The sequence below is a fragment of the Equus quagga genome, chromosome 9 (assembly GCF_021613505.1).
Source record: "Equus quagga isolate Etosha38 chromosome 9, UCLA_HA_Equagga_1.0, whole genome shotgun sequence".
NCBI lineage: Eukaryota > Metazoa > Chordata > Mammalia > Perissodactyla > Equidae > Equus > Equus quagga.
The window spans coordinates 24,900,552-24,918,161 of record NC_060275.1 but is presented as its reverse complement, the minus strand read 5'-3'; the positions used below and the strand labels follow the sequence as shown (position 1 = coordinate 24,918,161).

Sequence of the window (17,610 nt, the reverse complement as noted above, 5' to 3'; positions counted from 1 at the left end):
GCTGGCCCGGTGGTATAGTGAGTGGTTAAGTTTGTGTGCTCTGCTTCGGTAGCCTGGGGTTCACAGGTTTGGATCCCGAGTGTGGACCTACACACCACTCACCAAGCCACGCTGTGGGAGCATCCCACATACAAAATAGAGGAAGATTGGCACAGATGTTAGCTCAGGGCCAATCTTCCTCACACACACACACACACACACACACACACACACACACACAGCTAAGGTTTTATAACTTATCCAATCATTTCTGCACTCACAGCAACCAGTGAAACGTCATAATTCTTTGTCACTTATAATAAATTTAGCTTAAGTATTATAATAAGCAGTATTTAACATGCATTGTACATCTGCTTCAAACATCCTCCCAAAGAATGCACTCTTTAAAGATAGGAACGTAACGTCTTCCTCTCTCCAGCCCTGATGCCAGTACTTCTTTGAAGATCAGTTTTCTTCTCAGAGAACTAAGGTCCAGTTGACCTGCTGTGTATGTGCTAAACTGCAGCAAAACATCTCCGTGTGAGTTTCGGGGGGGGGGGGGGTGGGATGTATTCCTTTCATGCTTGATGTGTGTTCTTTGTTCTGAAATGGTGTGTAATCATGCTGTAAATGCTTTCCTGGAGTACTTTCTTCCCTGTGGAAGGGAGTGCTTCCAGACTAGTCCTTGGCTCAATTAAAAATCACTCTATCTTTGTTATCTATAGGATGGTTATTGATTATTTGTGTCGACACATCTATCCCCATTTTTTACCCTAGAGTAATTCAAAGCAAACCCAAGACAACATGATCACGTCACTTTGCCTGTAAATATGTAATAACACGCTGCTTTTTAAATTATACTTACATGAGTAAATGCTTTGTCTCCACATTATAATGTGGACTCCCTGAGGGCAAGTATTGTGTCTTTTTCATGCCTGTTTCCCAATTAGCTCTTCTCGGTAGGAAATTTTACACACATACACACACACACACACACACACACACAAATTACATTCTGAGGATTGCTTGACCAATGCATGGTATCAGACGATGGTTCTTAAACTTGAGCATGTATCCAAATCACCTGGAGGGCTTGTCAAAACACAGATGGATGGGCCCCAAGCCCAGAGTTTGATTCAGTGGAATTTGCATTTCTAACAATCTCCCAGGTGATAATGATGATGATGATGATGATCCAGAACCACACCTTGAGAAGTCCTTCATTAGGACAAGGAAGATGTGAACATTTCTACACCTGCTCATTAATTAAACATTAATCATATGTGAGGACGGGAGGAATAGGGGGAGAAACAATCCCCACTCTCACAGAGCTTATACTGTATGAGAAGCATATAAAAAAGAAATAGAGGAGAATTATTAAGAAACATGGATGCTGGACTCTCATATCAGAACATTCTTATTTGACTGGTATAGAGTAGGCATCAATTTTTTTTAGAAGCTCCTAAATAATTCCAATGTGCATTTACATACTATTACACAAGGCTTCACTGAAGAGGTGAGATTAGAATTTGTCCTTAAGTTATGAAGGAGATTGTAATAGACAGCTTAAGTGGGGAGAACCTTCCCATTTCCCAAGTTGGGGGTTGGGGTGGCATAATGTTCCAAATGCTCTTTCTGGTCTTTCCAAAACCTTGAACTGTATGCACATAAAAATATTCAGAGTTTTTACAGCATAGTTTGTCTCCCTTTTCCACTTATTAGTGGTACCTTTGGGCAAATCAATCTCTAAGTCCTCAATTTTCCCATACGTAAAATGGGGATAATAATTATACCCACATCATAGTGTTGTTCAGACAATTAAATGATTTTAATATATTCATGAGAAACCTTAGAGCAATACTTAGCAAATAATGAGTGCAAAGTGAATGGTAATTATGATTTATTAAACATGATCTACATGCCAGGCAGGGAACCTGAATGAGAATAGTTTGTTTGCATTTGTATCCTTTTAATTTTACGAAGCCCTTGCATATTTTTCGTCATATTTCCTCCTTTCAGTGACCTTTGAGATAGGTAGGGAAAGTTTGTGTTCACTTGACAGGAGAAAGACGTTGAGTGACTTTTCTTTTTTTGTTTGTTTGTTAGCTTGTTTTTGGCAAGGAAGATTGGCCCTGAGGTAACATCTGTTACCAATCTTCCTCTTTTTGCTTGAGGAAGATGGTCACTGAGCTAACATCTGTGCCAATCTTCCTCTATTTTGTATGTGGGATGCTGCCACAGCATGGCTTGACGAGCTATACGTAGGTCTCCCCCAGGATCTGAAACCACGAACCCTGGGGCACTGAAGTGGAGCATGCAAACTTAACCACCATGCCACTGGGCCAGCCCTTCAAGTGACTTTTCAACAGAATTTGAGAGATAGTGCTAGAACTCAAGTATTCCAAACTCCTAAAGTGTGCTCTTTCCTTCAATATAAACAAATAAGCAGGGGCCGGCCCTGTGGCCGAGTAGTTAAGTTCGCGTGCTCCACTTCGGCAGCCCAGGGTTTCGCCCGTTCGAATCCTGGGCATGGATATGGCACTGCTCATCAGGCCATGCTGAGGCGGCATCCCACATGCCACAACTAGAAGGATCCACAACTTAAAAAATATATACACAACTATGTACCGGGAGGCTTTGGGGAGAAAAAGGAAAAATAAAATCTTTAACAAAATAAATACATAAGCAAACACAAAACAAAAACAAAAAACTATTGAAGAACTGAGGCATTTGTCCAGATAGTTTGCAAACATACTCCCCTACACTTACAGACATGCCCACAGGAATCTCAGTGATCTTCCTTCTATCATTCCCAGATTATCCATAAATGGGATGTGTAATCAGTGGATAATCTATACTCTGCTTGGAGTTGTATTTCTTGTTCGGCCTTATTTCTAGTCAAGGATTGTCAAGTTCTAACTCCATTTATTAGAGAGAACCCTACATTTAACAGAGGTTCTTTCATTCTCTCAAGGAACATCTAGAAAGTCGAAAACCTAAAAGAAGACAAGTTTGAACAAGAAAGTCCTCTTCGTCAAAACACATACAGTTGCCCCTCCACATCCCCAGTTCCGCATCCTCGCATTCCACTGATGTCGGTGGACAGGCCTGCAACGGTTGCCTCTGTACTGAACATGTACAGACTTTTTTCTTGTCATTATTCCCTAAACAATACAGTATAACAACTATCTACAAAGCATTTACAGTGTAGTAGGTATTATAAATAACCTAGAAATGACTTAAAGCACAAGGAAGGATGTGCGTAGGGTATATGCAAATACTATGCCATTTTATAGAAGAGACTTGAACATCTGTGGCTTCGGGTATCCTCAGGGGGTGCTGGAACCAATCCCCCTCAGAAACCAAAGGATGACTGTCCATGCATACTGGAAAGGTAATACAGCAACTAACACGTTCCTTTTATGTAACTGGTACTTGGTGACATATTACATATATTATATTCTGGATCTGAACAACGAAAGCATAAGGAAAAAACATATGTAACTGGAAAACATGAGTAATCATTGACAGAGACCTAAAACCTAAAACCTCCACAAGTTTCCGTCTGCTGGTTCCTATAGGCAAGAACCACACCAAAGGACACAACTCCTGGGTTAAATAAAATGGTCATCACTCTGCAACTGGTGGTGAGTTTTCTGCAAGATTGAAAAGAGACGTGTGGGAAGTCATTCACATACTTAAACACAATAATCCTCTTAACCTTTGAAAAATATTGTGCCCTTTTGAATTTACCTTTTAGCCTCTATCTGTCCAAGATTCTTGCCTGAATTGAGCTATTTCATCTGTAAGTGATGCTATTTTGGTTCAGGAATAGTTATAGTGAGACACTAAGATGTCTCACAAATGTTTAAAAGGCCGAGGGGAATCACATACAACTCTAGGTCTCTAGAAATAATGTGAGTGTGTAGACAGATTTTAAGTATAGAATTTTTTTAAATGAATTTAAAGGTCTGATCTAATATAGTAGGTCGAGGGCACACAAAATCAAAGCGGTATAATTGTCATTACTACTACCACCACTTTAGATCTGATATCCTCACTTTGACCTGATGGGAGATGTGAGCCAGTCTAAAGAAAGAAGTGTAAATTAAGATAGCATGACAGGGAGAACAGATTTTTGTGCATTTTAATTGTAGCAGTAACTGTAGTAACTATTAATTATTTTTAGCCTCAAACAGAAAACCCTATTTGAGTTGATTTACACAGAGGCCATTTCAACAAACAAGAAGTATGGGGGAAGGAACCAAAGCTGAATGTGGCTCAATGTGGGATGAAGCAAAAAAAAGAAAGTCACATGCCATTTGAGTCTGTTCTTTTAAAAAAGGCTTTCCAGAAGCCCCACCCAACAGTTTCTATGTATGTGATTCTAACAGGTCCTCTTAGATCAGCACTGTCCAACTGAAATACAATGCAAGCCATAAATAGGAGCTATACATGTAATTTTAAATTTTCCAGTAGTCACATTAAAAAAGTAAAAAGAAAGAAACGAAATAAATTTTAATAATATATTTCATTCAACTCAAAATATTATTTTGATATGCCATCAATATTTTAAAGGCTGAGATATTTTATATTCTCTTTTTGCACTGTTTTCAAACTCAGTATCTCAATTTAGACCAGCCACGTTTCAAGTGCTAATAGCCACATGTTTCTGCATTAGATAGGAAACCTCAGGCCAATCACCCAAGTGACCAAGAAGTTAACTGGGGTGAACGAGCCAAATAGCAGCATCTGCCTCCTCGACATTAACAGATATTTCATTGAATAAGGAATGAATTGACCTCAATTTAACCAAAATAAGTCCCATCCATGATAGCTCTCTACAACCCTCCAACCTGGGATTATTCTAATGGAGGGCAAACTGTCTTTCAAAGACAAAAGAATTTTACCTCCACGAATGAAGCATTTATAATGACACTTGTAATTTTTGAAGTTTCCGTCATTAAACTTGCTGCATCTTGACAATTTCTGTCCAGCAGGGTTATTTTAGGTCATACTTATTTATAGTCCCTCTTTTACTGCAGTTGTTACAATAGCAGCCATACCTGTCATTTATCATGTAACTACACTGTTCCCAAGAATGCCCCACCCTTCAATGCTCCCAGTGGCACAGTTGCTCCAGATTTTACACAACTGTCAAAGAGTTTAGGAGGAGACAATTTACTTTTCTCTGCTTTCACTCAATTTTCACTATCTTACATTTCCATCATTTTCAATTTTCTTATTTCATCTGCCTTGCCTCTTTTTTATCCTTTACATCTTTATTTTAAAATCATCACCACCATACTTTAAGAGCACACAAACTCAATTGCAGTAAAGAATTTTTGGTGATAACATTTCTGATATAAGAATGAAGAAATATCCTTCAATATCATAACTGTGGATAAGTATAGATGTATTAAGGTATGGTCTCTGCTGCTTTCAAGATGACAGGTTAGCATTCCAGTGCTTTTCTGAGAGGGAACATTGAAAATCTATTTATGGTGACTGTGACGGTAGGGATCATTAGTAAATGCCCCGCGGGCCAATAACTGTGCCAGCAGCTGTGGAGAGTGGCACAGAATTTTGCAGAAGAACGAGTCTTAGACACGCAAACAAAAACAGCTCAGAAACATAAACTGTTCCTAAAGCGCGGAAGCCTCGCATTTCCTGGATCCTCCCTCTTCTTCTCCATTCTCCTAGCCTGTATCCAGCTCCTAAATCTCCCCCTCCATCCTTCTCTTGGCTCCACTGGCTATCCAGGATGGACCCAAACTCCCAGCCTTCCTCTCGCCTCCTCCTGCCTGGGCGACTGGTACCCACCAACATCCCCCAACCCCACCCGCGCCTGCGCAGAGCCTCTTCTCGCGCGAACGCGCTGCCATTACCCCCAAAAGCCCCGCCAATCCCGGGGATGCGAGGTCCCCGGTGAGCCGGTCTCAGCTCTGTTCGTGGAGCGACAGACGTCGCCTGTATCTGCGGACCCCTTCTACTCTCCACGGCGCCTCTCACATTCCTCGGGATCGCGTCCACAGGGGCGCGCGCCCGCCCTCAAAACAAGTAACCTCCAGGAACCAGACGGAGGAAGGTCCTGCAGGGCAGGAACCTCAGCGCGCGAGCCGCGGAGCCTCGAGGCAGAGCCCCGCCCCCGGGACTGGCTTCCTGCCTCCGCATTGGTCCGCGCTCCCGTCAGTTTCCGCCCATGGGGCCGCACCGGCTCTCCTCCCGGCGCCCTGTCCTCACTACGCCGCTTGCTTAGCTTCCTCGGTGGTGTCCGCCCGGTCACGCCGGTCCCACCCTGAGCTGGCGCGGGCTCCGGGAAGCTCGGGGAAGGGGAGGGCCGGGCCCGGCCGGAGCTGAGCATCGCCCGGGTGGGCGGCCAGGCCGCGGCCTCTCCGCCGGCAGCACCACCTGTCGCGGGGCGAGACGTCGGGTAAGGCTCCGGGTGAGGGGCGCGCTGCTGCGGGCGGCCTGCGCGGCGGGCCCGGCGGGAGCTCCGGGAGAGGAGCGGGCGCCGGCCTCCTCCCGCCGTTTCGGGGAGCCGAGCGCGCCCCCGCCGCCGGCTTCCGCGTGTGCGGCCGGCAGGGTCCCGGTGTGGAGGATGGGGGCCGGGGTGAAGGGAAGAGGGTCCCTGAGTCAGGGCTGGGGGCCAGCGGAGCGGTCAGGTCGCGGCGACCCCCAGTTCGACCGTCCGCGGCTCTTCCCCGGCGCCCAGTTTCGGGGCTCGACTTCCCGGGTTCTCGGCTCGCTGGTCCCAGGGCGCCCCCCTCCCGCCCTGAAGTGAGGCCCTTTGGGCTCCAGAATCCCGGCATCTCTTCTTCCCTCGCCTCCCGCGCCCCTTGAAGACCGATTGTGTGGCTCGAAGCTCCTTTATCAGTAGATCTCTTTTTCTGCAACGATGAATTAATGACAGGAGTTGGGCGGTGTGGGTGTGTGCGTTCGTTAGTTCCTCGTTTTAGAGGAAGTTTGTTGCAAGCTAGAAAGTTCTAGGATTCTGTCCATTCATATGAGATGGCATCTGTGGACCAGAATTGGCAGGTGATTCCTTGACGTTGGTAATAACCATCTCTGCTTGTGCGGTGTTATATTCGTGGTCCTGGATTTGACTTTCTTTCTTGGTTCTGAAGATAATTCTAGAAAACTTATGTTGCCTTTTGGTAGGAAGCATAATCAAAATAACAAATCTCAACAGAAGTGCTTCTTTACAAAACGTGTTATCTCATATCTGTTTGAATAATGCTTGTGGCAATCACTTCTAAGCAAAGCAGTTAATAGCATCTTATTTCTTTTAGTGTTGCAATTCATCTTAATGACAACAATGGAAGCACGTGTTAATTATTAATTATGAGTCGGGCAGTGTGCTCTACATGAATGATCTCAAAATAGTGCTTTGAGGTTGGTACTGTTATCTCCAATTTACAAATGAAGAAACTAAGGCTTGGGAAGATTAAGTCACTTGCCCAAAATCACAGGTTTTAAGTGGCAAAGCCTAGATTCAAACTCAGGCAATCTGATTTATTAGCCTCCACCCCCTCTTCACCTTGTATGCTCCTTAAGCATTGTTCAGTTGCTAATAATTGCAATGGTGTACTCATAAGTTTGGGATTTTTTTCCTGAGGAAGATTAGCCCTGAGCTAACATGTGCTGCCAATCCTCCTCTTTTTTTTTTTTGCTGAGGAAGACTGGCCCTGAGCTAACATTCGTGTCCATCTTCCTCTACTTTATATGTGGGATGCCTACCTCAGCATGGCTTGCCAAGCGGTGCCATGTCCGCACCCGGGATACAAACCAGCGAACCGAGGGCCGCTGAAGCAGAACGTGCACACTTAACCACTGCACCACCGTTGGGCCCCTGTACTCATAAATTTTTTTTTTTTTTAAAGATTTTATTTTTTTCCTTTTTCTCCCCAAAGCCCCCCGGTACATAGTTGTATATTCTTTGTTGTGGGTCCTTCTAGTTGTGGCATGTGGGACGCTGCCTCAGCGTGGTTTGATGAGCAGTGCCATGTCCGCGCCAGGATTCGAACCAACGAAACACTGGGCCGCCTGCAGCGGAGCGCGCGAACTTAACCACTCGGCCACGGGGCCAGCCCCCCACGTACTCATAAATTTTGATCTTTAGTGGCCAAGCGTTCTGGAAGTTAGAGAAGAAACAGTCACCCCCCTCACCCCCATGTATCCATATCCATGTATGTATATATACACACACTACAGTATATGTATCTCTATTGCGTGACTATTATAGTTCAGTTACATGTTGCTGTTACATGGTTTGCAGAAATACAGAAAAAAGTTGATCTCTGTCATCTTATTGTTTTCGACCTTTAAATAATCCGCTTTGAGCACTGATTTATAACCTGTATCTGACCCTTTTAAGGTAGTCATAAAAACTTAATTAAAAGTTAGGCATGGAGGCCAGAAATGCTGATATTACCTTTATCATATGTTACTGGAAAATGTTGGGCTATGCTTTTGTAGAAGTTCTTCATTCTCTTGAGAATTAAAACATACTCTTGGTCAGTAGTTATTTCTGAGAAAGAATTGCTTACGGCTTAGAAGGTGACTGTGTATAATGTTTTTGTCTTTTAATATATTTATTATGAAAACACATTAAAAAATTCATAAAGGAACTCATTTACCATTTGAGAATTTCTTTTGTAAATTAACTCCTATGTAGTACTGTTCATGCATACCTTGTATTTAATTTCATATAAAACTAAGCTATTCTAAACTATATTCAATTTTGTATTAAGTTAAAGTAAAATAAATTCTGATTTATGTTGGTGGAATTTCAGACAGACTTAACAGCCACATTTTAAAACGTAAATAACACTAAAACGTATGGTGGTTTACTGAGGAACAATGTTAGAGGACAAAATTCACACTAAATATCAAAATTACTCTACATTTGGCTTTATAAAAAGGTAACTATTTTATTTGAAAGTCACCATTTTGATTAGATGGCTGCATATTATACCTCCTTTGATCAATATTTACAAATTTCAAAAGTAATGAAAAATATTATATTGGTTCTGTAGATATTGTTTAGGATGACATTTAATGTTGCCTGGATCCTTATGTCATCCAGATTCTCATTCTTGACCTAGAAATTTATTTTGAAATAGTTTAAATAAATATTAACCATGATTATCCTCATGGCCTGTTAATGTGGATTTCACCTTGGAAGATGTTGATGCAGAAACTAACAGGCATTTAGAAGGCACTTTCTGACCACCTTAGTCTGTTACTACTGATGACAATAATGCTTAGATAACTAGCATTTAGACAGCACTTAGAGGGCACTGTGATAAGCATCTTACGTAGATTATCTAATTTAAATCTTAAAACGGCCCTGTGTAGCAGGTCCTGTTGTTTATCATCCCCGTTTGAGTGGTGAGAAGACCGCAACTCAAGGAGATTGTGGTTTACTCTGACTTGCTGAAGATCACAGAGCTAGCAATGGCAAAGCCAGGATTTAAATCCAGCAGTTTGATTCCAGAGCTTGCCTTTGACCACCCTGTTAGACTGCCTGGATATGGATTTTATTGAATAACCCTTTAAGTCAAGTAGTCAAGGTATTTATGATGATGATAAAGCTCTAAGGGCTCATTCCTAGTCACATCTCTGCAGTATAGAATTTCCCCTGCCCTGTTTATCGAGGAGAAAAGTGAGACTTCTGAGTCGGTGGTTCCCAGACTTTTGGACTTCATGAGCAAGTTATAAAAAAAAGTGTGCACACAGGGTGGCAACTCGGACCAGACGTAAGATCAGCAGCTTTGAATTCTGTCAAGGTTAAGAACCTTTTTAAAAAGTACCATCTACCATCCCCATCCTTTTATGAAAGAAAGGACATTTTAATCACCAAAAGGTAGGAAGATCATAATTGCAACATGAAAACAAAGACAGTAAATTTAGTATTATGAAAAACTATATTACATTGTCCTGGTTTTTCCCATTTGGTCACAGACCAGTGAAAAGCATGTCCCAGACTAACACCAATTCAGAGACCGTTTGGGAATGCCTGGGTCACACAACTGATTGCAAACTGGTAATTAGCTGAGTCCAGATTCAAACTCAAGTCTGTCTGACTGCAGAGCTTGTGCTTGTTGCACCAAGTCATGACCTCTCTCTAATTTTGGTCTTGAGTACATTGACCTTCTCCTTTCTACCCCCAAGTAGGGTAGTCTCCAGCAGCCAGTGGCCGGACAGTTTCAGTCCTAAGCCATTTTTAAACACCATCCGGAGAGTAAGTTCCACTGCCTCCCAGGGCAAGGCAGTGTGAGTGACGCACTCGGAGTAGAAACAAGAAACATATGTTAATATCCAAGAAACTCTCAAGCAACTCGATTGTGAATAACAAAAGATACTTCTATCACTCAGGAAATTCCGAGGATTTTTAGGAGCTCTGTACCAGGAACTGAGGACAAAAACCAAACATATTTCTTACTATGTTACAAGTACTGATTACAAAATGTAATTTTTTTCAGATTGTCTTTGATTTAAAATAAAAAGTATTCCATACTATTTTAGGTTTGCCTGCCTCACCAATATACTGCAATACTAAACCAACCTTTTTTTGTGTGTGTGAGGAAGATTGTCCCTGAGCTAACATCTCTGCCAGTCTTCCTCTATTTTGTATATGGGATGCTGCCACAGCATGGCTTGACAAGTGGTGTATGGTCCATGCCCAGGATCCGAACCTGTGAACCCCAGGCCACCAAAGTGGAGCACACGAACCCAACCACTATGCCACCAGGCTGGCCCCTAAACCAATCTTTTGATACCAAAGTTTTAATTGTGATAAATAATGCTATCTCTCCTGGAAGAACCACATAAACATATGATCAATACTACCATTTAAAATTTATTTTGGGGCCTGGCCCAGTGTCATAGTGGTTAAGTTTGTGCGCTCTGCTTCAGTGACCCGGCGTTCACGGGTTCAGATCCCAGGCGTAGAACTATACACTGCTCATCAAGCCATGCTGTGGCGGTGGCCCACATACAAACATAGAGAAAGACTGGCACAAGTGTTAGCTCAGGGCCAATCTTCCTCACCCAAAATAATAATAATAATACAGTTTATTTTGAAATAATTTGAAAGCCTCGATTGCACACATCATACCTTTTGGTCCCTTAATATTTCACTGTGTATTTTCAGAACAAGTATCTCTCTTACATGTGGTTATCAGGTTCACAAAATTTAAAATTGCACACTACTTTTATGTAAGCCACAGTATATCTTCTAAATTTGCCAGTTTTCCCAATAATGTCCTTTATAGCATTTTTTTAAATCAGGTTTTGCATTTAGGTGTCACATGTGTTTAGTCTTCTTTAAATTGGCAATAGTTCCTCAGTGTTTCTCTTTTATGACATGAACATTTTGGAAGAAAACCAAAAACCACAAATCAGTTATTTTGTGGTATGTCTCTCATTATTCTTTATTATCATTATTATTATTATTGAAATCTATTTGACATATAACGTGTAAATTTAAGATGTACATGTTAGATACATTTATATATTATAATCTGATTGCCATTGTAGCGAGAATTAGTACCTCTGTCATGTTACATAATTATTTCTTTTTAGTGGTTAGAATAACTAAGTTCTAGTCTCTCACCAAGTTTGATGATTATAATACAATACTATTGTCTATATTCACTATACGGTACATTAGATCTCTAGGACTTACAGTTCATTGCAGGTTTGTACCCTTAAGCAACATCTGTCCTGTCCCCAACCCCCCTTCCCCGTCTCTTGTGGTTCTTGATGTTCTTATGATCATACAGACTTCTGGGTTTTGTGGCCATATGTAGTACCACATTTTTGTGAAATATTCAGAATAGGTAAATTCATAAAGACAGAAAGCAGATTGGTGGTTGCAGGCAGTGGGGGAGGGGGGAAACTGCCTGTTGGGTACCATATTTCCTTCTGGGATGATGCAGATGTTTCGGAACTAGATAGAGGTGGTCATTGCACAACATGGATTTTCTAAATCCCTTTGAATTGTTCACTTTAAAATGGTTAAATTTATGTTATGTGAATTTTGCCCCTATAAAAATCAACTTTAAATAATCCCAGTGCAGATGGTTTTGCTACACCCCCATATACAGAGGATGAATTTCTCAGCAAATAGAAATTCTGTTAAAAAAAAACTTACTGCATGATAATTTGTAATGATTAAAGAAATAAATGGGCATTGCAAATTGTTATTTGGTAGGAGAATTGATATGCAGATCTATTATATTCCTATCAGTAAATATTTAAGGTTTAATATACAGTCAGGTGTCGCTTAACAGGGATGCTTTCTGAGAAATACATTGCTAGGTGATTTCGTCGTTGTGCGAACATCAGAGTGTACTTATATAAACTAGATGATATAGCCTACTACACATCTAGGCTATATGGTACTAATCTTATGGGGCCACCATCATTAACTGAAATGTCGTTATCCAGTGCATGACTGTGTTATGTAGAGTTTTCCCATTTTGAAGAATTCCCATATGTTTGTGATGGATGTGAAAGGACAAAAACATGTTTTCTAGCTAATTTGCATGATTTTTTTATATTAAAGAACAGGTTTTCTAAAAACAAAAAAGTTTTAGTACATTAAATTTAAACATTGAATATATTAGGATATAAAAATTCTAAGTCTAGGGGCCGGCCCGGTGGCGCAGCAGTTAAGTTCTCATGCTCCGCTTCGGCTGCCCGGGGTTTGCAGGTTTGGATCTCGGGTGCAGACCTATGCACTGTGTATGAAGCCATGCTGTGGTAGGTGTCCCCCGTACAGAGTAGAGGAAGATGGTCACGGATGTTAGCTCAGGGCCAGTCTTCCTAAAAAAATAAAATAAAATAAAATTCTAAGTCTAGATTAAGAATCTGCATAGCTTTTCTTCTTCTGAATGTGTATGCTCCAGGCTTTCCTGTTACTCACTTTTCCACCTTCAAGCTAAACTCCCACACTCGCTTACATGGAACTCACTTGTCTCTTTACTAACTGTTACCTTGTTTCTTAACATCTCACTTTCTTTCTGTCATAAGTGAAAGATACATACCTTGCCCCACTCATGTGTATTAGAAAAAGGGTAAATGTTTAGCACACTGTAATAGGTAATACGTAAAGAGTAGCAATGATTGTTATCCAAAGACTTAAAGTGGTGTCAGGAAAAGTCAGTCTTTGCCTTCACCTTATTGTTACCTTTTTATGGTCATTAGAACCTGTAGAAACAAATGTATTTTGAAAAAGCCTTTTCACAAGTGGAAAGTTAAGCTTTCTAAATCTGCTTTTGAAAACTGATAGCCGCTGTACATGCAGTTCTGTGATATGCTTCTCATCAGTGGTTTAATTGCTTTGCTTTTCCCAGGTGAAAGAAGAGATGTTGTCTCGGTTGAGAATAGTTGCTGCTCCCTGTACTCTAGCATGTCGTCCTGTTCACACGAAAGAGAAAGGCAAGCCGCTTATGTTGAACCCGAGAACAAACAAGGTCAGTAACACTAATACTAACATACATTTTCTCTCTTCCTGGTAAAGGTTTGTTATATCTTAGACTGATAAAGAATGAAATTTTTGTGTTTTGTAGCTTTATACAAGAACTATTCAGAGGTATTTACTTTTACTACGTGAACTTTTTTTCAGTTTTTTCCACATGGCAAGAATCATGACTGCTTTATATCTCCCAAATTTCACCCTCTACAACTTCCACCACCAGAAAAGGATTGACTTTATTTCCTAGTTCTATCTCAAAAAAAAAAAATGCCAAGAATAACATCTGGCCAGGACTTTTGGCCAGATGTGGAATATTTAGATTGACCCAGCTTGAATCAGGTGTTCATCCTGGAGCAGTCACTTGGGCCCTTGGAGGATGGGGTCAAAATTGTAAAGTGAAATGTTATCTAACGTCCACCCCCACCCCACCTCCACCCAACTTTTTGGACACAAATCATTGCACACAAGTGATTTTGCCCATTAATCACACTACTGCTTCAAAGGAGAGGCACCCCTGACCCTTTCTGTACTCTTGGGCCAGAAATGATGGACAATATTGAGACCTAGTTCTGCCTTTGTTCCTTATCCAAGCTGGGTACAGCGGGCAAGTCCTTCTATTTTTTAGTGGCAATATTAAATAGTAAGTAATTCTGGAAAGCCATTTCTTACAGGAAGGGTACATTGGGTTTATTTCTGTGTATGCTGTATATGAAATTTACCTTTTGGGAAAGGTACATTCAGACGAGGATGTGATTTATTTTAAAACAACAGTCATAAAAAATTTGCTAATCTCATCTGTTCCCCATTATGGGAGGGAAATCATTAACTGTGATATGTTTTGAGGGGTTTCAGGCCTACAAAGGGGAATTTGACCAAGGGTCACACACAGCACCTTATCTTTGCATTTTTGGTAGCTGGCACTGCATGAGAATTCAGCAAGCAGTTAGTGAATTAAATGAAGCTTAATGAGGGATATTGTAATCCTCTCTTGTTTTTGCCTCACCTCCCCAAATCTTGCTTGCTCTTCAAGAAGCAGCTCATTCAAAATCCAGTTCTGCCGTAGGGCCTTTTCACACCACCCTGGGCTGGAATAATTGCTCCCTTCTCTGAAACCCTGTAGCAGTTTTTATCTTTCTGTTCCTATGGCAAGTAATCGATACATGTTGCTTTGTGCATCTTTTCATGTCTTAAGCTGTCCTTGAAATAACTGACAGTATTTAGGTTTTCATGAATTTATATTTCAGCTTCCTTTTGGGCAAGGACCATTCAGAATTTCTTTGTATCTTTTTACAGTTTCATGGGTATAGTAAACATTTGATAAATACGGTTTTATTTTATTTTTATCCTTATAGAAACTATTTAAAACCTACGTTGGGGGGGGGTTATAAGAAATTTATAAAGTACCTTAAGCAGCAAGTGAATTTTAAAAGGGAGGATAGCCTAAAATGTATTACAGTACTTCTATAAAGAAAAAATCTAACACTCTGGCCTGAAATCTCTAAGGTTGGATAGCATCTGTATGGTTACCCCATTGAAGGACCGCTTCTGAAAATCCCTTAAGCATCAGGAAGAGATTTTGGTTGTATTTGTTTGTTTAAGAAGGAAGTGATTCCCAATTTGAGGGTCATGGACTCCTTGGGGACTTACCATGTAAAGAAATCAGGTTTGTGCTTCAAACATTGTGGACTAAATTAATAATTTTTCACATATTTATAAATACTGTTTTAAGAGTATGTTGCTGCTATGATTACTAAAATAGTAACTAAAGGCAGTACTGAATTCTTAATCTTTTTAAATGTATTTCTGTAATCACTGTCTACTAAAGGTATACCTGCTATTATGTCTGTAAAACTTTTTTTATTATGGTAAAGCAAATATAATGTACAGTTTACAATTTTTTTTTTTTTTTTGAGGAAGATTAGCCCTGAGCTAACATCTGTGCCCATCTTCCTCTACTTTATATGTGGGATGCCTACCCCAGCATGGCTTGCCAAGTGGTGCCATGTCCACACCCCAGATCCGAACTGGTGAACCCTGGGCTGCCGAAGCGGAACATGCGCACTTAACTGCTGCACCACCGGGCTGGCCCCCTACAATTTACAGTTTTAACCGTTTAAAAGTGTACAACTCAGTGACGTTAAGTACATTCAGTCTTGTGCATCCATCACACTATCTAGTTCCAGAATTTTTCATTACCCGACATGGAAACCCAATGCCTAGTAAGCAGTCAGTCCTCATTTCCCCTGTCCCCTCCTCAGCCCCTGGCAACCACTAGTCTGTTTTCTGTTCCTGTGGATTTGCCTATTCTGGCATGAATATGAAATTGTTTATGAAAAGTTTTTTAAGTCCTTATCCTTTAAAGGATTGGACATTTTGCTCAATTATGAGCAGGATGTGAGGTGCTGATTTGTGCTCTGCCACTTGCTAGCCGTGAAACTTTGGCAAATCCTTTAACATCTCTAGGCCTCCCTGTTCTCACTTAAATAATGGAGATAATACAGCATTTTGAAACGTTCAAAGGACTGTACAAGTGTCAAATTGGATTTCTCCTTTCTCCCCATGCTCATTTGGCTAACTTTTCTAATAGGCTTTTGAAACTCAGCTCCGCATCCTTTCCCGTAGGAAGTTTTCGCTGACTCTTCTCCCCTGCTTCCCCACCACACTGGATGGGTTACTCCTCCTGTGTGTTCTTTTAGCGTTCTTGTGCTTACCGCTATTATTACTATGTATCATTCTCTATTGGAATTATCTAACTCCTCCATGAGACTATGACCCACTTGAGGCTAAGGATCATGTCTTATTTCTAGATCCTCAACACCTTACCATTGTACTCAGCACACATAGAACCCTAGTAATGATGGATAGATGGATGGATGGATGAAGGCACAGAAAAAGCCTGAGGTAGTTGATGATGCTGGTTAGTGCAGATAATGAAGCACGAGTTTTGTTTCCAGAAAAGATGTTTGGATTCTTTAGTTGTGTCAACTACTTTTGCAAAATAAGATAGGAACTAGCCTTATTCACAGCTCTTCTTCCAGTGTGCTGACTTGTGTGTTTCCTTGTGGTTTTTGTGTGTTTTCCTTGAGCCTATTTCCTCTTACAAAGTCTTAATTAAGTTATGTATATATTTTTTAAGTATGAATAATTTTAAATTACATTTAAAGTTTTTCAGTTGATGAACGTATTTTTGTTTCTAATTTGTGTATCGAGTTATAAGACCCAGTTTCTATACCAAAGCAACATAAGCTAATTAGAACATCTGATGTGAATAATTATGGGTTTTTCATGAACAGACCTTGCCGCTTAGCTAGAGTTTGCCTCTTTCAGTGCTATTTCATCTTATTTAACACATTTTCAGGAATCTAAGGAAGCATTTGAATGTTCCAGGACTACCTTATACTTGTGAGGAGCTGGCTGCACAGTGCCTAATCGTATTGAAGTTAAGGGAATGCGTTGTATCAATGGATTCTATCTTCTGAATCAGTTGCCTTCTATCTCCTCTGTTTCTCATCACAAATCCAGATCAGTATTAAAGTATCTGAAGGGTTGTTTTAGTCTCGGATTATTTCTGTAACTCTCAGGATATATGTCCTGTTTAGCTTATACAAGACCTAAAGATTTAGCTAAAATGTGCTTTAAAGTATAAAATGAGTACCAGTAAACAAATATTTGGTTGAATCATAGAGGAATGAGAAAGTGTATAGTAAATGAATTAGATACTTATTTTTGGTGCAGATTTAAAGCTTTTAGAGGTACTTAGAAATGATACTTTACATTTTAATAATGCTTCCTTAGGACACTTTCTCAAACAGAAAATCTGGGGAGTATTCAGACTACGGGTTCTTATGATTACAACTAAAACTGTAAGCAGTTGCCTGATTAAAGCTGGGCCAGCTCTGAACTCTGTGTAGCCCCCACTGCCAACTCTTTTCACTTTCTTCCAATTCTTCCGACCTGTGAAATGGCTGTTTTGGGAAGAGAAGCAAACGTTTTTATTGATGAAGTGATGTGGGTATCAAAGGTATCAGAGTCCTTCTGAAATCCAAAAGAAATTGAATGCTATTCATATCAACTAGCAATTTTCAAAGCCCTCCTGCCATCTGAATTTTTTATTTTCCTGTTTCCTCCATAATATTAGTGAATCT

At 40.6% G+C, this 17,610-nt stretch overlaps 1 protein-coding gene across 1 annotated transcript in view; it reads left to right on the top strand.

Annotated features, from left to right (window-relative positions):
• The first annotated feature begins 6,239 nt into the window (after positions 1 to 6,239).
• Positions 6,240 to 17,610, top strand: part of ME2 (malic enzyme 2) — a 55,105-nt gene continuing 43,734 nt past the window's right edge. Inside the window, exons 1-2 of the mRNA XM_046672153.1 lie at positions 6,240 to 6,412; positions 13,344 to 13,463. Coding sequence (XP_046528109.1) covers positions 13,356 to 13,463 — 108 coding nt within the window. The 5' untranslated portion in view covers positions 6,240 to 6,412; positions 13,344 to 13,355. The remainder of the gene's footprint in view (positions 6,413 to 13,343; positions 13,464 to 17,610) is intronic.